General features: G+C 38.6%; 2 protein-coding genes across 16 annotated transcripts in view; one reads left to right on the top strand and one right to left on the bottom strand.

Annotated features, from left to right (window-relative positions):
• The window catches only part of CAST (calpastatin), a 121,121-nt gene extending 108,933 nt beyond the window's left edge, over nucleotides 1-12,188 (top strand). For 8 of the 9 annotated variants that reach the window (XM_082623644.1, XM_082623640.1, XM_082623645.1 and 5 more), the window contains 4 exons: nucleotides 183-275; nucleotides 1,598-1,669; nucleotides 10,778-10,843; nucleotides 11,968-12,188. In XM_082623644.1, coding sequence (XP_082479770.1) covers nucleotides 183-275; nucleotides 1,598-1,669; nucleotides 10,778-10,828 — 216 coding nt within the window. In that variant the 3' untranslated portion in view covers nucleotides 10,829-10,843; nucleotides 11,968-12,188. The remainder of the gene's footprint in view (nucleotides 1-182; nucleotides 276-1,597; nucleotides 1,670-10,777; nucleotides 10,844-11,967) is intronic. The other variant, XM_082623643.1, reaches the window with a different exon arrangement.
• Nucleotides 12,189-13,521: 1,333 nt separating this feature from the next.
• The window catches only part of ERAP1 (endoplasmic reticulum aminopeptidase 1), a 128,972-nt gene continuing 121,655 nt past the window's right edge, over nucleotides 13,522-20,838 (bottom strand). For 5 of the 7 annotated variants that reach the window (XM_082623634.1, XM_082623636.1, XM_082623638.1 and 2 more), the window contains 3 exons: nucleotides 20,468-20,608; nucleotides 19,842-19,923; nucleotides 13,522-15,828 (listed from right to left, as the gene is read on the bottom strand). In XM_082623634.1, coding sequence (XP_082479760.1) covers nucleotides 15,673-15,828; nucleotides 19,842-19,923; nucleotides 20,468-20,608 — 379 coding nt within the window. In that variant the 3' untranslated portion in view covers nucleotides 13,522-15,672. The remainder of the gene's footprint in view (nucleotides 15,829-19,841; nucleotides 19,924-20,467; nucleotides 20,609-20,838) is intronic. The other 2 variants (XR_014294268.1, XR_014294269.1) reach the window with 2 other exon arrangements.

Below are 20,838 nucleotides of genomic sequence, written 5' to 3'. Positions count from 1 at the left end.
AATAGAGCTGTCAAGATTTTCCTGTTTTAATATCTCTTTTGTAATACACTAGGCTGTTAGGAAAAGAATGTCAGCAAGGTTTTATATTAAACAAACATATTTTCAGGGATGTGGGGAAATGTCCTACGTAGCATCTTTGCCTTGTGCTTTTTCCCTGATGGTTATTTCTGTTAAAATCTCAGAAGACTGCAGATGCCCAAGACCCCATTGATGCCCTCTCAGGGGACTTTGACAGCTGTCCCTCAACTACAGAAACCTCAGAGAACACAGCAGAGGTACTGTGCTTTTTCATATTGACTTCCTTTGAACGTCTATGTATACATACACACACACACATGTATATAATACATATATATAATTTTAAATTGTAAAATAAACTGGTTAATGCCATCAAGAACTTGAAAAGAAAAAAATTCTACAGTCCTGCTACTCCACAAACACTATTATTTGGTATATTTCTTACCTTTTTCCATATGTATATTTTACATAGTTGTACTTATTGTCCACATATAATACACTGCTTAACATTATTTCATAAATGTTTTCCATGTTGCTTTATAATCTCCATAGCTACCATTTTTGATTGCCACACTATACTGTTGTACAACAGTAATGCTTTATCTGTGTTCATTTAAAATGAGAGCACTCCCTTGCTATATACCATGCCCCTTGCCCTCTGGGGCTTCCTCCCCTTTTCTGCCCGGAGCAGCTGGCTGACTCTCCTACTCACCTCTCAGGGCCCAATTCAAACATCAGCTTCTCCCTTCGCAGATCAGGGATGTTGCCTATGTGCCCCCTCTGCACTGTGGGTTACCTGTCACATGTGCATCACACCACTGAGCTGCATGCTGTATACAGCAGTGATGTGTCTGGTACCTCTGTGCTCAGCGTTAGCAAAATGCCTGGTACATAGCAGGTGCTTAAAATATGATCAAAAGCGAATGAAAACATGCGTAATCCATCAAATAGAGGGAAAAGTGAAATAAGTGCCCTTCATTGTTATTTCAGAAGAATTAAAATTGCACATCTCTTTGCTATTGTTTTGGCTGTTATTAAACATATCCCCCAATCAATCAATCACTGAATTGTCAGTCTTCCCATCTTGGGTGATTTAATTTCTAGACCACATCAGCATCCTATTTCTCACTCCTGGAACTTCATAAATAATGCCTTTCTGGTGAATGGACTTTCTTTTTGTATGTGACCTGCCCCAGCTCTCTCTGGTTGTTACATTCTCTTCCATAACCCTGAAAACAGTGTCCTGTTGGCACATAAAAACCAATCCTGATAGAAACAAGCTGTTTTGGTAAGCAAAATACAGGCCGGCTGAACCAGGCATCATGGAAATTGGCAGAGCATCAGTGTGACTCACCTTTTCCTCATTTTTATCCTTTTTACCCGCCAGCTTGAACACCTCTGTGTACTTTCACTGTTGTTCAAAAAATCATGACTAAAATACTCAATTTTCCATTACTTAATTAAATTGGAGATTCCAGGCTACTAAAAAGAATAGTCTGGATTGATTTGATTGCAGCAGCAGTTAACTGCTAGATGGACTGTTGACAGCAAGAGCCTCATTACATTTCCTTTGCTTTAGGACAAAGACAAGAAGACTGCTTCCAGCTCCAAAGCACCCAAGAATGGGGATAAAGCAAAGGATTCTGCAACGGTAAACTGAAGAGTAAATAGACTACAAATTAGCTTGGCAATTACATCTAGTGGTGTATCCCTAGTCATTTAGTTTCTGATTGGGATCTATTTAGAATAAAATAAGTTTTAAACACTATCTATCCCCTAGCATGTCTTGGTAAAGAAATTGAAGTTTTAGAGACATTTAGTTTTTAAAGTAACTGATACTTTAGAAATCTGAGTGAACATTCTTAACACAATTGAAGTTTCCTGCATTCCTAGCCCTTGTCACACAAAGTCCCACTGTCAGCTGTGCTAGTCTGGAGTGAGTGCAGGCCCTCTCCCCTTCATCAGACCCCACAAACCTCATGCTCTCTTGTAGCTACTTTCCCTCACTGTGTGCAGATAGCCTTGCCTTCTACTTCAAAGAGAAAATTGAGGCTGCCTTGCAGAAAATAACCAAGATCTCCTTCCTACCTGCCTCCCAACAGACCCTCTCCCCTCTTGCCTGCAGCCCCTTCTTTCTCTCAGGAGGTCAATAACTCTCTCCAGTATCTTTGTCTCAATTCTTTTCCCTTGTAGTACAAACATATTCAAATTCTTTCATAACTTCAAAAGCCCTATTTCCTTCCATCCCTTCTCCTCCTCGAAAGATTTGTCTCTATGACCCTGCTTCCTCTTCTTGAGCTCTGCCCGAGAACAGCAATGACATTCTGGTTGCTGTATCACTGGTACCTTATCAATCCTTAGTTTACGTGATCTCAGATATGCTCTTGGGCATCAGAGCTGATGCTGTAACGGACTGAGACTTCGGGGAATGTTGGGATGGGTGAATCTATTTTATACCTTCAGCTCTCCAAAACCCAGACTGCCACTTCCTACTCCACATTTCCACTTGGATAAACATTGACAGTACAGATCCATATACTATATTTCATCAAATCTAAATCACCATCAGTTATATATCATTAAGAAAAAATGTCAACAACTTGATTATGATGTTATTCATCATAACAACCAGCAAATTAAGACATGTTAAAATATGTGTGTGTGTGTGTGTGGCAAGGGAGGTGACACCACCAGGGAATGTGGTTTATATGAATATTGGAACATGGAAGTAGTATATGAAATTGAGAAGATCTTAGTTTCTGTGATTCAGTCTACTCACATTAAATACTAGTAGTCTTGGGCTTACCTGGTGGCACAGTGGTTGAGAGTCCGCCTGCCGATGCAGGGGACACAGGTTCGTGCCCCGGTCCGGGAGGATCCCACATGCCACAGAGCGGCTGGGCCCGTGAGCCATGGCCGTGGGGCCTGCACGTCCAGAGCCTGTGCTCTGCAACGGGGGAGGCCACAAAAGTGAGAGGCCTGAGTACCCAAAAAAAAATAAAAATAAAAAGTACTAGTAGTCTTTCCTCCCAGGTGGTATCTAATTTTTCATGTTGCTCTAGAAAGCAAGACTAAGACTAATGAGTAGAAGTTATAGGGTCTGGTTTCTTAGAGTTGGGCATTAATTCAGCACAACACTTGGAAGTTTCCTATTAAAATTACTGAAACTGTGGCCAGGGAAGGAATGGAAATTGGATTAGAAAACTTCTAGGTCCCCGCCAATTCTAAAAACATAGGATTCAAATGGTTATGACTATGATCCCAAGTATAATGAGAAATAAAATGTACAGGTTTAAAAACAATAGTCCAGCTGAATCAAAACTCTTAAAAAACAAGATAGTGAGTTCCAGTTCAAGACGGTGATGTAAAGAAGATCCTCACCTCACCCTGTCCCATGGAAACACCAGATCTACAGCTGCATATGTGACAGTTTCCTCTAGGAAGAAAAAAAAAACAAATTATTCGTGTGACTACTATTTATCTGGCAAATGAGAGAAGGCTGGCATCAAAGAGGGTAGGAGAGGCTGGGACACAGTCTCAACATAAACTCCACCCCAACACAGCAACTGACCATCAGGAGCGAACTCAAAACTCAGAGCTTCTCCCTGCAGATCAAAAAAATTGAAGCCCACGTCAGCACCCAATCTTAAAGACCACCTGAGAAATGAGCCCCCAAAACATCTAGCTTTGAAAGCCAATGGAGCTTGTGTCCAGAAGACCCACAAGTCTATAGCAAACTGAGAAACAGTTCTTAAAGGGCTTGTGAGCTCTGACTCATCTGCCCACCCCAAAGCAATCAGAGATACAGTTCTTGGCCAGCTACCATCCCCAGAGTACTGCACAGACAGCAGACTAAAACATACCCCAGTCTTTCTGTGTAAGAGGCCTACTTGCTTGTCCTGGAGCTTTGGCCTGAGGGGCAGGCTTCCGGTTTGGCACACATCTAGACACCTGTGGATGTGCTCTTAGGTAATGTAAGCTGGTGCTCACCATCTTTGTGCTGTTTCTCCACCTTGCTCCAGGTCACCAGCATCTCCCAGAAAGGGGGCTTATACACTCATCTAGAGGCACAATTTTTGTAACTGCCACCCAGAGGACACTTGCTGATCACCTGGCTCTGGTAGCCAGCAGGACTTATGCTTGTGGTCCATCCTACAAGACTATATATATTTGTATATTTTAAAACCTGCTACCTGAGGGACTGGCTTCCATTCAACCTGAATCTAGGTGCTGAGATTCTCCCCTTTGGGACACTGACAGATCTTAGCACACCCTCAACCACTGTGAACCACTGAAAATAAAATAGCCTGCTTGAACACTTACAATGTTTTGAGAGACGATCAAGAGTTAGGGCAGGGTTTAACAGTAAGGTTCATCTCCTACATGAGGCCACTCCTTTAAGACTGGGAGAGGTGGTTGTTTTATCTAATGCACAGAAACCAATACAGAGAGCCAAGGAAAATGAAGAAACAGAGGAGTATGTTCCAAACGATTAAAACTTCATGATAAAAGTCTTAATGAAGGGCTTCCCTGGTGGCGCAGTGGTTGAGAGTCCACCTGCCGATGCAGGGGACACGGGTTCGTGCCCCGGTCCGGGAAGATCCCACATGCCGCGGAGTGGCTAGTCCTGTGAGCCGTGGCTGCTGAGCCTGTGCATCCAGAGCCTGTGCTCTGCGACGGGAAAGGCCACAACAGTGAGAAGCCTGCGTACTGAAAAAAAAAAAAAAAAACTTAATGAAGTGATTTACCTGATGAGTTCAAAATAAGTCATAAATTTGCTCACCAAACTTGGGGAAGGAATGGATGAACACAGTGAGAACTTCAACAAAGAGATAGGAAAAATACAAGAAATAACAAATAGAAGCCACAGAGCTGAAAAATACGATAACTGAACTGAGAAACACACTAGAGGGGTTTAACAGCAGACTAGAGGAAGCAGAAGAAAGGATCAGTGAACTCAAAGACAAAGCAATGGGATTCACCCAATCAAAGCAGCAAAAAGAAAAAAATGAAAAAAAAAAAAGTAAAGATAGCTGAAAGGACTTATGGGACAACATCACACAAACCAACACAGACGACCATTTGCATTACAGGAATCCCAGAAGGAGAAGTGAGAGAAAGGGACAAAGAACTTATTTGAAGAAATAATGGCTAAAACTTTCCCTAACATGAGGAAGGCAACAGACAACCATATCCAGGAAGCCCAGAGGCTTCCAAATAAGAACCCAAAGACACCCATATCAAAGACACATTACAATTAAAATATCAAAAGTTAAAGACAAGGAGAGAAACTTACGTGAACCAAGAGAAAAATAACTTTTTACGTACAAGGGAACTCCCTCAAGACTCCCAGCAGATTTTCAGCAGAAACTTTGCAAGCCATAGAGTGTCATGATATATTCAAAGTGCTGAAAGAAAAAACTTCCAAGAATACTCTTCTTGGAAAGGTAATTCAGAATTGAAGGAAAGAACAAGTTTTTCCAGTAAGCAAAAGCTAAAGGAGTTCATCCCCACTAAAAAAGACTTCTTTAAACTGGAAAGGGTGCTAATTAGTAACAGGAAAACATATCAAAGTATAAATCTCACTGGTAAAGGTTAACATACAGTAAAATTCAGAATAATCTAATGTAAAGCTGGTGGATTAATCACTTACAAAGCTAGTATGAAGGTTAAAAGACAAAAGTAGTAAAAATAACTATAATTATAATAATTAATTAAGGGATACACAAGATTAAAAGATGTAAAATGGACATCAAAAACATAAAATAGGGGGTGGGGGAGTAAATATGTAGAGAATTCAAACATAACTTGTTATTGACTTAAAATATAAATGTTAAGTTGTTATATGTAAGCCTCATGGTAACCACAAAGTAAAAACCTATAGTAGATACACAAGAGAGAAAGAGAAATGAACCTAAGCATACTACTATAGAAAATGATCAAATCACAAAAGAGAGCAAGAGAAGAAGGAACAAAGGAACTATAGAACAGCCAGAAAATAATTAACAAAATGGCAATAAGTACATACTTATTAATAAATACTTTAAAAGTAAATGGGCTAAATTCCTCAATCAAAAGACAAGAGTGGCAGAAGGGATAAAAAAGCAAGACCATCTATATGCTGCCTACAAGAAACTCACTTCAAATATAAGGACAGACTGAAAATGAAGAGATGGAAAAAATATTCCATGCATATGGAAACCAAAACAAACCTGGGGTAGATATACTTACATCAGACAACATAGTCTTTAAAACAAAAACTGTAATAAGAGACAAAAAGAACATTAAATAATGATAAAGGGGTTGATGCACAAGAGGATTTAACATTTGTAAACATTTATGTACCCAACATAGGAATGTCTAAATATATAAAGCAAATATTAACAGATCTAAGGGGAGAAATGGTAGGGGACTTTAATACCCCATTTTCATCAACTGATAGATCATCCAGACAGAAAATCAATAAGGAAACATTGGCCTTAAATGACATGTTATAGCAGTTGTACTTAATAGCTATATACAGAACATTTGATGCAGAGCCACAGAATACACATTTTCCTCAAATGTACATGGAACATTCTCCAGGATATATCATGTTAGGCCACAAAACAACTCTTAATAAATTTAAGAAGACTGACATCATATCAGGCATCCTTTTTACTACAATGGTATGACACTAGAAATCAATTATAAGAAGAAAACTGGAAAATTCACAAACATGTGGATTTCATAAACAATATGCTACTCAACAACCAATGAATGGGCTAAAGAAGAAATCAAAAAAGAAATTAAAAAATACCTTGAGACAAATGAAAATGAAAACACAATATACCAAAATTTATGGGATCCAGAAGAAGTAGTTCTAGGAGGGAAGTTTATAGTGATAAATGCCTACCTCAAGAAATCAGAAAAATCTCAAACAACCTAACTTTATACCTCAAGGAACTGGAAGAATAATAACAAATGAAGCCCAAAATCAGTAAAGGAAAGGAAATAACAAAAATCAGAACAGAAGTAGATGACAGAGATTAAAAAGGCAATAGAAAAGATAAATAAAACTAAGAGCTGTTTTTTTGAAAAGATAAAGTTCAGAGAACCTTTAGCTAGGCTGACCAGAAAAAAAAAAAAAAAAAGAGGACTCAGATAAAATCAAATGAAAAAGGAGACATTACAGCTGATACCACAGAAATACAAAGGATCATAAGAGGCTGCTATGAACAATTATACACCAAGTATTGGACACCTTGAAGAAAGAAACATACACCTAACAAGACTGGATCATGAAGAAATAGAACACATGAAAAGACCATTACTAATAAGGAGATTGAATCGGTAATCATAAACCTCCCAACAAACAAAAGTCTGGGATCAGAGAGCTTCACTGGTGAATTCTACCATACATTTAAAGAAGACTTAAAACCAATCCTTCTCAAACTTTTCCAAAAATAGAAAAGGAGGGAATACTTCCAATCTCATTTTACAAGGCCACCATTATCCTGCTACCAAAACTAGGCCAGGGAACCAGAAGAGAAAATTACAGGCAAATATCCCTGATGAAAATATATGTATAAAATCCTCAACAAAATATTAGCAAACTGAATTCGACAGTACATTAGAAGGATCATACACCATGATCAAGTAGGATTTATTCCAGGGCTGCAAGGTGGTTCAACATTCGCCAGTCAGTGTGATGATATGCCACATTAACAAAATGAAGGATAAAAATCATATGATTATCTCAATAGATGCAGAAAAAGATCTGAAAACCCACATCCATTTATGGTAAAAACTCTCTACAAAGTGGATATAGAGGGAACATACCTCATCATAATAAGGGCCATACATAACAAACCCACAGCTATCATCATACTCAACAGTAAAAACATGAAAACTTTTTCTCTAAGATCAGGAAAAAGACAAGGATACCCACACTGTTGCCACTTATTCAACATAGTATTGGAAGTCCTAGCCACAGCAGTTAGGCAAGAAAAAGAAATTAAAAGCATTCAAACTGGAAAGGAAGAACTAAAACTGTCACTATTGGCAAAACTGACATATTATATAAAGAAAACCTGAAAGACTCCACCAAAAACTGTTAGAACTAATAAACAAATTCAGTAAAAGTGTAGGATGCTCTTTCTAGACACTAATAACAAACTATAAGAAGGAGAAATAAACACATATACGCCATTTATAATGGCATGAAAAACCCTCAGAATAAATTTAACTGAGGTGAAAGACCTATCCAATGGGAATTATAAGACAGTGATAAAAGAAAGTGAAGAAGACATAAATAAATAGAAAGTTATTCCATGCTCATAGATTGACAAAAATATTGTTAAAATGTCCATACTACCCAAAGCAGTCTACAGATTCAGTACAATCCCTATCTGTATTCCAGTGACATTTTTCATAGAAGTAGAAAAAACAATCCTAAAATTTGTATGGAACCACCAAGGACCCCAAACAGCCAAAGCAATCTCGAAACAGAAAAAGGTGGAGGCATCATGCTCCCTAATTTCAAACTATATTACAAAGATATAGTAATCAAAATAGTATGGTATTGGCATAAAAACAGACACATAGATCAATGGAACAGAATAGAGAGCCCAGAGAATTCCCTGGCGGTCCAGTGGTTAGGACTCTGCGCTTTCGCTGCTGAGGGCATGGGTTCAATCCCTGGTCAGGGAACTAAGATCCTGCAAGCCACACGGCACAACCAAAAAAAAAAAAAAAAATAGCCCAGAAATATGGTCAATAATTAATGATAAAGGAGCCAAGAATATACAGTGGGGAAAGGACAGTCTCTTCAGTAAATAGTGTTGGGAACTGGACCTCTCTCTCAAACCATACACAAAAATTAACTCAAAATGGGTTAAAGACTTGAATATAAGATCTGAAACCATAAAACTCCTAGAAGAAAACATAGGCAGTAAGCTCTTTGACATCAGTCTTAATAGAGATTTTTATGGACTTGACACCAAAAGCAAAGGCAACAAAAGCACAAAAGTAAAAACAGGCAAGTATAACTACATCAAACAAAAAAGCTCTGCACAGCAAAAGAAAACATCAACAAAATGAAAAGGCAACCTACTGAAAGGGAGAAAATATTTATCATATATCTGATAAGAGATTGATACCCAAAATATATAAAGAACTAATACAACTCAACAGAAAAAAAAATCCAAATGAAAAACTGGGCAGAGGATCTAAATAGACAGTTTTCCAAAGAAGACATACAGATAGCCAAGAAGCATATGAAAAGGTGCTCAACATCACTAATCATCAGGGAAAGTGCACTATTGGTAGCAATGTAAATTGGTATAGTCACTATAGAAAACAGTATGGGATTCCTCAAAAAATTAAAACTAGAACTACCATATAATCCAGGAATTCCACTTCTGGGTATTTATCAAAAGAAAATGAAAACTAACTTGGGGACTTCCCTGGTGGTTCAGTGGTTAAGACATTGCCTTCCAGTGCAGCGGGGGCAGGTTCAGTCCCCAGTTGGGGAGCTAAGATCCCACATGCCTCGCGGCCAACAAACCAAAACATAAAACAGAAGCAATATTGTAACAAATTCAATAAAGACTTTAAAAATGGTCCACATCAAAAAAATCTTTGAAAAAAAAACTAACTTGAAAAGATATCTGCATTCCCATGTTCATGGCAGAATTATTTATAATAATAGCTAAGTTATGGAAACAACCTAAGTGTCCATTGATGAATGGATAAAAAATATGGTATATATACCCAATGGAATATTACTCAGCCATAAAAAAGAATTAAACCTTGCCTTTTCAACAACATCAATGGACCTTGATTGCATTATGCAAGTGAAAAAAGTCAGAGAAAGATGAAAGCTCTATGATCTCACTTATATGTAGAATCTAAAAACAAAAACATGAGCTCATAGATTGGTGGCTGCCAGAAAGGTGAGGGATGGGGAGTAGGTGAAATTGGTGAAGGTAGTCAAAAGGTACAAACTTAAAATATTTAAGTCATGGGACTGTTATGTAAAGCATGGTAATGACAGTCAATAAATACTGTATTGCATATTTGAAAGTTGCTAAGAGAGTAGATCTTTAAAGTTCTCATCACAAAAATTTTGTAACTATGTATGGTGATGGACTTTAACTAGATTTATTGTGTTATTCCACAATATTTATAAATATGGAATGCTTATGTTATACACCTGAAACTAATGTGTCAATTATACCTCAAAAAAAGTGAAATCCATGGAAGATATAAGAAACCAGATTGATAATTAGTTGCTCATGCCATTGTATCTCAGATTAAATATTTATTATTTAATTTCTGTCATACAAAGTACATACTCAAAAAATAGAAAGCACAGTAACTCTATATGCTGAGTGGATTAGCTGCTGGGTAAGCCCCCAAGTATAAGAGAAGGATGGATCACTGTGGAATGAATGGATACCATCCAGGAACACCTATGTATTTTTTTTTCTTCAATTATGCTGGCCTTCAAAAACAAAAAAACCCACAAAGTCTAGAGTAAAAAATTTAGAATCACTTAAGGTTATTTTTAGTTTATAAACTTTAAGGGGAAGAATTCAGTGTATGGGCTAAATGAGATACTTTAAAAGGACCATCTTATTTTCCCCTGCTGACTGCCATTTTTGCCCTTTTAATTCTGAAAAGCCTATTTCCTCATAAGCCTCTTCTGGTTGATCAGTTTTTGGTACTTAATCCAGAAAATAAAGAGCTCACTGATGGTTTTTGCTTGTCCTTCTAGGCAAAGGAGGAAACTTCCAAGCAAAAAGCTGATGGAAAAAGTACAAGTTAAAGTTCACACTATTTGGTAAGTTTGATGTTTGTTGTAAATGAAGACAATTGTACCTTCTACCAGTCTATGTGTTATAGGTGAGAGAAACTAAGTCCCCTTCTTGAGTATTTCATGTTCTCTTTATGCTATTGGCATGAAATACACATTGCAAAATCTATAGAGTAATTCCCTGTAAAGCAATATATGGTGCTATCGGAATGTTTTAAAAACATTAATCTTATAATTAAGAGCTCTTTAAGATATTAGGGGGCTTCCCTGGTGGCGCAGTGGTTGGGAGTCTGCCTGCCCATGCAGGAGACACGGGTTCGTGCCCCGGTCCGGGAGGATCCCACATGCCGCAGAGCGGCTGGGCCCGTGACCCGTTGCCGCTGAGCCTGTGCGTCTGGAGCCTGTGCTCTGCGACGGGAGAGGCCACAGCAGTGAGAGGCCCGCGTACTGAAAGGAAAAAAAAAAAAAAAAAAGATATTAGGCCAGGCTCTTAAAGAAAATGACCATCTAAGTCTAGTTGACTCTGAAACCCAAATGCTCATGACTGCAGGTTCCTGGGGCAAAGCAAAATTGGCATGTTACATCTTATAGTGAAATGGCCTTATGATATAGATATTATCCAAAATACAAACACATTGTGGAGTGAGAAGTACCCCGCTAGGGTCTGATGGTAATTAGAGTTTTGAGAATAGGGCAAAGGAAAAGATTGACAACTTTTGTTCATCTTAGTTTGAGAAAGTAAAGCTCTGTGTTTGATTCTACTGTATGGTAACTAAAGAGCTGGTATGGACGAGGGAGTCTCTGAGATCTGTCTTGAGAGCTGGGCCCTTATTAACTTCAGAGACAAGAGGTCTTATTCTAAACCATAAAAGCTTATAACCACTTCCTGCCAAAAACCTAAAAGAAATGAAAATGTAGGTTAAATTGGGTTAGGCTCTCTCACCATGAATCCACTTTTATTTCCTACAAAGAGGGAGGTATACTGATTAGAACTGCTCCAAAGATTTCCCCCAAAATTATAAAAATAAATTTCTTTTAATTTTTGACTCTCATGTCTACTTTAGTAAATTCCTCCTTAAATTTATTATGCCTGTAATAAGAAAATTACATATCAAGTGGTTCACTGGATTTTCTTCTTTGAATTTTTCAAGGTATCTGCATATAAAATCTTCAGCTGGTAGATGGTGACTTCTGAAGAACAAAAGCCTTTGACAGCAGAAAAGTTTTCTGAGTGGCTTCTAGACAGTAGTGTTTGTTGAGTCTTTTGACATCCTAAACATTGTTATTCTTTTCCTGAAAAGAAACTGAATTTGTCTGGTTCACCTGTGTTATTCTACTGAGTACTGATAAACTTTGAATTTTTAAAAATTGTCTTCAGTTGGGAGAGAAAGGAACTTTATATTTCTAAGAGATATATTTGATAGCTTCTTAAAGCAACGCACACAAAAGGAAAAACCTTTGCAAACTTTTGCACCTTCTACCCTCAGTGCCTGTAAATCTCATTAGTATTTTCAATTTGCACTTAATTTTTTTGTTGTTAGCACTTGGAAAACAATGCTTTACATATTCTTCAGTGTTCTGATTTCTCATTACCCCTTTCCTCTTGGGCTTTTGAACTGTATTTGATGTTTCTTTGGGTTCATGCTTATAAGGCAAACATAAAATATCGTACATTGGGCACATGTCTCCTCTTGAGCTGCTAACAATAGATAACCTGGACAGACGAGGAAGCACTGCGCCCCTTTTCAGGCTGAACTCTTCTTTGCCAGGGGTTAGGATGTCAGCACAGGCCTACTGAGACTTGACTCGAATCAGAAGAGCAATACACAGACTCTGTGTCACTGCATAGCAAGTTCGAAGAATAACAAAATCTAATTCTTAGAATACTCATATGGCTTGAACTCTGCTGGTTTACTGCATTAAGCTGGGCTTTCCATCCTCTCTATAAAACCTGAGCAGCAGTTGTTTGCTTAGAGCCATTGCCACATTAGTCTTGCACTGTACAGCATGTGGCTTAATGGAAGTTGGGTTTACCAAAAACAAAAACAAACTTCTGCTTAAAAATAAAGAAAAAGATCTTTTTAAAATTTAAAAATCTGCTTTTCCCCCACAGCAATTTAAGAACTAGTGTCTGATCTCCCACAACTTGGAATGGTTTCTCATACCTTTCTGAACCGTTTATGAATACAGCACCGGTGTCATTGATGAAATTAAATATTTATCAAAATCCCATCTTTACTTCCTGGTAGTGAATGCAGGAAAAAATATCAGGTACACATCATAAAACTGATTTGGAATTCCTTGTTTTCAGAGAGCACAGCCTTCCTCAGCATCTGTTTAAACTATTTATTAGGATTTAGCAACTTCACTAAAAATAAGTAATATCACCAATACCATCTAATGGGGTGGGAGGCAAGCAACAATAACAATATTACTTATAATGGGCATCCAATTTTGTTAATACGATCTAAAAATTGTCTTTAAAAATCATGCATATACCTCTGAGATTTCAAACTGCATCCACTTCAAATGCTATGTCTCCATCCCATCAGAGATGCAGGCATTATTAGTCTAAATCTGGGAAATATAAGCCAGGATTATGGTGACTAAACAAACCTTTTCAAGGCACTAACAAGAAAATAAACACTTTTCCTGAGGGATTTCAACTACGTGTCTATAGGTAGTACAAAGTGGTTTTGTTTAAAAAAAAAAAAAAAGTGAAATCTTTGACATTGACAGGTGTGTTTGTGAGGATATGGCTGCAGTATTACTAATTTACATGCATATATATAAGTATTTTAAAATCACATACCAAAATCCAGAGGCTTAGGAAATACCTGTTAAAGTAAACATTTATTTAAGGTACTCAGAATATGCCTTTTTGTTTATTAGAAACGTCTTCTAATAAATACTTGGGTGTTTGCTAGTAATTAATGATGAGTTGAGTAAGCTACAAGATCTAAATCAGTCCTTTTTACCCATCTAATTTGGAGTAAATAACTGCAAATATTTGCTTAGAGGTAAATAACAATTTTTTATTACCAAAAAGGGTTTTGCACATTGTGTGGCAATATTGTGTCTCTTTAGAAAATGGACTTCTCTAAAAGCAAATGAAAATAGGTTCCTCAGGTGACCAAAACTGAAAACCACTATTTCCATGTTTCATTAATCAAGATATAAGATGCAATTAAAGAAAAATATTTTACATTAAAATCTTGGCTTTGTATTTTTTTTAGAAGAAAAACACCTGGGGATGGAAATTACCAGTGATTTCTGGTTTTAGTTCTCAAGCCATTAAGCCATGCAATATGTATGAAAATGGAATTGCAAACACATTTATGTCCAGAAAAGATCCTCTATTCCATACTGTATTAGAAAAACACATTGACATTTTTCATATCATAGTCCTTTATCTTAAATTTTGCAATATATTAAAAAAAACTCATAAAAGACTTCAATTCCAATACAACACACTGTCTTCACTTAGGCTAATATAAGCAAGTATTTTCCATTTCACAATACCTTATCATTTGCTAGAGACTGCAATGCCTTATTGGCAATAAGTGCCAATAACAACTTATTTAGAGATTATAAACTAGGCCAAATAAGGAACAAGGAGAGGAAGCATCACCTACCTAAGGATCAAAAGCTCTGAGGTTCAACTTCAAATGAAAAGTTTCTCTTCTAGACCTGAACGCACTCGGCTTTTTCAGAAGAGACGCTATTAGTCAGGGTCCTGAGGAAATAGATGGCACACTCAAATTAGGATTATCTGAGGAGGGTTCTATAAAAGGTTTTTGTGGGGGGTTTTGTTTTTTGTTTGGTTTTTTTGCGGTACGCGGGCCTCTCACTTTGTGGCCTCTCCCATTGTGGAACACAGGCTCCGGACGCGCAGGCTCAGCGGCCATGGCTCATGGGCCCAGCTGCTCCGCGGCATGTGGGATCTTCCCCGACTGGGGCACGAACCCATGTCCCCTGCATCGGCAGGCGGACTCTCAACCACTGCGCCACCAGGGGAGCCCTGTTTTTTGTTTTTGAAGCAAAAATGTGAGCAGGATGTATGGAAACCACAAGTCCAGCCAGGAGTAATTAAGCCAGGCTCCCACTTCGCCGTTCACCCTGAAGGGATGAGAGGAGGAAGCACTTACTAGAACGCACAGATGGAGAAGGCTTGTGGGAAAGAGGGCCACCTCCCTAGAGCTGAGACCTTCAGTGGAGGCCAGCCTGAGGCAACCTGCAAGGGAACGGAGGGAATAAACACCATCACCTACTCTCTCCCCAACCCCAGCTCTTATCTGCCCTCCTGGGAGGTCAACCAAAAGCCAGAGGACAGGGAAGTCTCATGATGTGGCCCTCCAACAAGTCAGCCCCTGAGCACACAGCAAGGGAGAGAAAGGTGGAAAGCAGATGAGGGCCCTTCTGGCTCAATCACTGCCCCAGGGGTTCATGGTTCAGTAGTCACTACTGTTCAGAGTCTTCCCAGGAGACTGACACAACAGCTTATGAATGACAAGCACATGGGGAGCAGGGTGTGGGGACCAGGGGTTTGGAGACCGCAGGGCTTAAGTATAAAATATAAAATAGAAGAATAAGGTACTTCACTTCTCCATAGTAGGGAACCCACCACTTGGGTTTACATTTGGGGGTAACACCTATAATGGAACACGTGGTGGCAATAACCCCCTGATGAAAAAGTTAACAGCCAGTCTTCATAAGAAGGGACGAATGAATAAGGAGTTGAAGGAGCAGGAAATATCTTCACTGGGTGCCAAGACAACCATTTCTATTTTGAAAATATTCACATTCAATAAAATTTTGGAGATTACACATCACAGGAACCAATAAGGAATGGATTGTTACAGCAGTTCAAGCTTTTCATTTTGTAGCCACACTCTGATTTTATCAAAATTCTTATCCATCCAACGTATGTTTTCCTCAATGGTTTCAATTGTTTGCTGGACACAACGGAGCTGAGACCCATTTTCCTTCAAAGAGCTGAAGAATTCTTTTACCTTGTGAGGAAAAATGGGGTTTTTAAAATTTTTGTTTTATTAAGTTACACAAAGTTCAGGCTAGTTAAAAGAAAACTGAAGCCAAATTTCCAGCATTTGTCAAAATTCTACATAGAAAACAGGGCCAGGTGTCTGGATACGATTATGTACAAAAACTTAAGTTCTATGAAATGAGCTCATGCCTCATGATGTCAAGTTTTGTGTTTTTTTTCTCTGCAGCTTTTTTATTTATTCACAGTTGCCAGATTCTAAAAGACTTCACTGTTTACCATTTCATAATTAAGTTTTAATCACATGTATCTAATGTGTATTCTGTTATAGACACACAGATGCAAACTTAACTTTTTTAAACATAGCTGAAAAGGCAGAATGTGCAGAGTATCTTCTCTGCCAAGCAAAACAGTTTCAGCCACATACGTGCAGTCTTCCTCCATGGGCCTGGCCCTGTCTGTTATGATAGAAACACTGGGGAATGGGGTTCTTAGCAAGTTATGGTGGTAATACCCCAAACCTTGCCAAATTTTTTTATCCTAATCCACAATTGATGTATTGTTCCTTCAAGATAAAATCCACCCAAAGTTCCCGTGGTTTTAAAGAGATAAGAATCGCTTGACTATCTCCTCAAAAATATCTTTGCTATTGTTTCACCGATGGGTACTTTATCCCCTTTAAGCTTACATGAGGAATAGGTTGGCTTTGCAACAGCACTGACCATTGTGCTACTCTGTCTCACCTTCAAGTGTTCTTAAACTTTTCCCATACACTTCACATTAATCCATCAATTTTTGATTTCGTAGACAGGAAGAAAGTCTAAGCCAAGATACATTATTTATTCAGCATGGATTCCAGACAGTTAATTCCTTAAAAATCCATGTCATAACATCGTAAGTTTGGGAAAAGGAGGGAGGTAAGAATAGGCTTTTTGAAAGATCAAATTCCAATTTTAAATGATTCGGGGTTGTTTTAAAATTAAATCTCAGTAGAACTTTTCTGTGAGCTGAAGGCATGCCCTCCTGCTATAGCAACCTAGAAAACACTTAACCCGCTTCACTGTCCTGCCTTAAACTGTAGCTCAATCTACTGTTTTGTCTCTCAGAACTCAAGATTAATTAATAGGCAGTTTAAGAAGTAATTCTGGGCAATATCCTGTGATAAACCATAATGGAAAACAATATGAAAAAGAATATGTGTATGGCTGAGTCACTTTGCTATAGAGCAGAAATTAACACAACATTGTAAATCAACTATACTTCGAAAAAAAATCACTCTGGGCACTCTTCAGTCAAACCACATCAATATATTTACTAATTGGTCAAATGAATTAATTAATCCTGAGGGAGCCTACCATGATAGTACTGAAAAACAAGCCTGCAAGGGCTCTAACAAAGCCAGCTGTTAACGCCCGCCTGCCCTTCTACCTCTCCTGACCCAAATTTATCACTCCTATCTTCATCTGCCTTGGGAAATTCAGCATCTCAACTGAGTACGTATTGGATTCAAACCTGCCTCCTTGAGAATATTTTCTGTGCATATGGGTAGAAAACCAGATTTATGCTACTAGTTGGTGAGTAAATGATTAACTTCTCTGGGACTAGGGTTCCTCATCTGTGACACTGCAGAGCATTGGTGAGGATGTCATCGTATAATGTGGGTGAAGTGCAGAACCTAAAGCCCAGCAGGTACCAGGGACTCCCCCTCATCCGTTTCTTCATGAATATTTACTCTGGTACTTATTCATTTCTCCGGCTTGATTACTGTGCGAGACACTGAGGATGAGGCAGTGAATCAGGCAAGCACCCTACCCTCATGAAGCTTACAGTCTGCCTGGGGAGACAAGCAATGAACTACGCTGACTCTATACTGCTGTGGAGAAAATAAACCGGGGCGATGACAGCAACTGGGGAGGGGGTGGCCTGCTTTCGAGAGAGTGGTCTGGGAAGGTGACATTTGAGCTGGGGCCTCTAAAGAATAAAATGAACCCTTCCAGGCTAGAGTTGGGGAAAGAGCAAGCCAGGCAGAAGAAGAAGAAGAAAGCGCAGAGGCTTCGCGCAGGAGAAACACCTGGTGGCCCAGGAGCAGGCTGAGGGGCTGGAGTGGGTGAGAGAGTGAACACAGGAGCATGTGAGAAGGGGCTGGAGAGGCGGGAAGGAGCCAGGTAATGACCCTCTCATCCACATGGGAAGGAGAGGTTTGAGATTTCAAGAGTGACAGGCAGCGTTTCAAGAAAGGGTCAGTCGTGGGTTGGTTTTCCGTTTTAAAGGTGGGCGATGGTGTGGTATTGGCAAAGTGGCAGGAGGGAGGCCAGTTAGGAGGCTGTCACCATAGGCCACACAAGAGGTGAGAAAGGCTCGGCTGGGGTAAGAGCAGAGAAATGCACAGATGGGGTGTAGATGCTGGAAGCAGAGCCAACAGGACTTGGGATGAACTCGATGTGAGGGGAAGGAAGGGCTCAGGATGACTCCTGCATTGTACATGTCAGTAGGACACTCTGCATTCGGACAACATCTTGGGCTCTTTCATTTACATGTCCTGCCACAGGGTTTTTGCACCTGATGTTTCCTCTGCACACAGCACTCTCCGCCTAGATATCGGCATTTTCTTCAACATCTCCTCAAAGGTCCACGAGTCATCCCACAGAACACAGCACCATTCCCTTACCCAGTCACTCGCTCTCCTTCCCTTGCCTTATTCATCTTCAGAGCATGTAACTACCTGACATGAGTTGATCTGTCTGTAATTGTCTGATTCCCCCAGTAAAATTTAAGCTCTATGCGGGCAGGGTCTTTGTCTATCCTGTTCATCAGTGTAGCCCTGGAACCTAAAACCACACCTGCTGTAAAGTAAGAATGTAATATGTCTTGAATGAATTCATGAGAAAATAAATGAATGAACAAGATAATGAATGAACTGTTTTGTTGCTACAGACCTGGTGTATCTGGTCCCAGCCCATAGCTGGCTCTGCTGTCATCACACAGAATATCTCTGCTGTAGACTTCACTAGAATTCAAGCTTGAATTATTATGTGCAAGTTAATTTTACAAGCCTGGGTGAGGCTACTGAAAAATTGGAGAAAAGGGTTGTGACATTTCTTTCCCATTTTCAAAGCACTCTCCATCGAGCTAGATCATGGTGTAACCAGACTACACAATGCAACCGCTCCTAAAAAAGTTAATATTAGGCTCTCAGCTTTTATCTAATTGCACCATTTTTAAAACCATGTAAAATTTTTTCTACAGCTTTACTATAGAGAATATTATTATAGAAAAGCCACCGCAACAAAATGACCCATACATCAAACTCCTCAAAAGTTTAAGACTGAGAGAAAAGTCTGCTTTTGTGGAAAACTTGTATGTTCCATGGTTCTCTCTTACCTGACAATAACTCATACTGTTTTCTCATCTTTCTTTGGCTGCTAGGAAGCTATGATAAACTTAGGGTACAACTGCAATAAATTATCCTCAGCATAAATCCCTCATACAATTTCCTCTTTCTGAATATTATGCAGCTTTTTGTTCTTTATTTTAGCATTATTTTATATATGGACCTTAAAAGTTGCCTAGAATTCTTTCTGAAAGTAGATGGTTCATAAGTAAGTAATAGGAAATCATGAGCTCGAATAGTGGAGAACCTAGCTTCCAGACCTGCCTCTTTCAAAATAACTAGAGGATCACTTCAGTCACTTAAACCTCCAATAATCACTTTTAACATCCTAAACAGGGATTAAATGTCTAAAGTAATTTTTAAGCCCTAAAATTTTTAATGGCAGAGCTAAGACTCTACACATGTTTGGGAAGAGATACAGTTTTCAATGGTTTATTTGTAACTGATTTTTACTCATGTCAAAAACACCACACTGAACAAAACACACCTCCAAAAAGAATGTTTACCAAGTGACAAAATCCATTTCTAACTCATCAGGCCCTTAAAGTATTTTGCCTACCTCACATTTATTAGATAATTTATTAGATAATTGTCACTGAAGTTCAAAAAGAAAGGTTTTTATTTTTTTTTACCTCTTCAAGCCGTGCTCTTGTCGAGAATTGATTTGTTGTTCCCATTACCATGTAGGCTATGGCACTTGAGCCAAGTTCAAACCTAGAAATAGAAATTGTCAAAATGTATTGTGAAGTATCTGTTCATTCGACATATATTTTTAAGTGCCTCATATATGTGATAGCAATTAACTAAAAACTGGTTAGGCGTGAAAAAGATAAGACGTGATCCTTTGCTCCAATGGGCTAAGATCTAGTTGTAAAAAATCAACACGCCAGCCTCTGAATAAAAGATTAAGTACCCAAAAGAAAATGACAGAAGTAGTAGGTGCTATAAGAGTTTGGGCAGATGCAACAAGTGGAAGTACTAAACAGAAGACTTGCCTGAACTGTGCAGGCGGCTTCTGGTAGGTCATGGGGTGTGGAAAGAGATTATTCCAGATGGAATGAAAAACTTGACCATCCAGATCCATTAGTTAGCACTGAATTAGAGTTTCATATTTTCTAAGGATATTTTAAGTACCTCTACTTCCTTTCTTCAGTCAAAAGAATCCCTTTAGATAATCACTGTTATTTTACAAATGTAGCTAAAACAGCCAGATTTAGGAATTTTTGCCAGTCACAACACAATTTTTGGCACTACTTACTTTTGTACAAGTTTATTCCAATTTTCCCTCAGAAACTGCCAGGCCAATGGATATCCCACTGGGTTTCTGCCGATAGCTCTAAGAATATCTGGAAACTCTTGAGTTTTTATTGTATCTCCCTTAAAACTTTGATCTAGTAGCCTAGAATGATTAAGACAAGAAGTGTTAGCAACAAAGAGGCCCTGAAAAAGTTCCAAATAACTTTAATAAAATAATTTGGGAAAGAAAAAAGCCAATCTGCCAATAATAAAGACACAAAAGATAAATAGGTTACCAGAGCCCTGAGAAACTCCCTATAGCTACATAATAATAAAAACTAACAATTATATAGTGTTTACAACACCGATTCTCATATATTCTCTCATTTGCTC

The sequence above is a fragment of the Mesoplodon mirus genome (genome assembly GCF_964341445.2).
Source record: "Mesoplodon mirus genome assembly, chromosome: 5".
NCBI classification, from domain to species: Eukaryota; Metazoa; Chordata; class Mammalia; order Artiodactyla; family Ziphiidae; genus Mesoplodon; species Mesoplodon mirus.
Note: the sequence above shows the minus strand (reverse complement) of the source record. Positions and strands in the feature narration are given on the sequence as shown.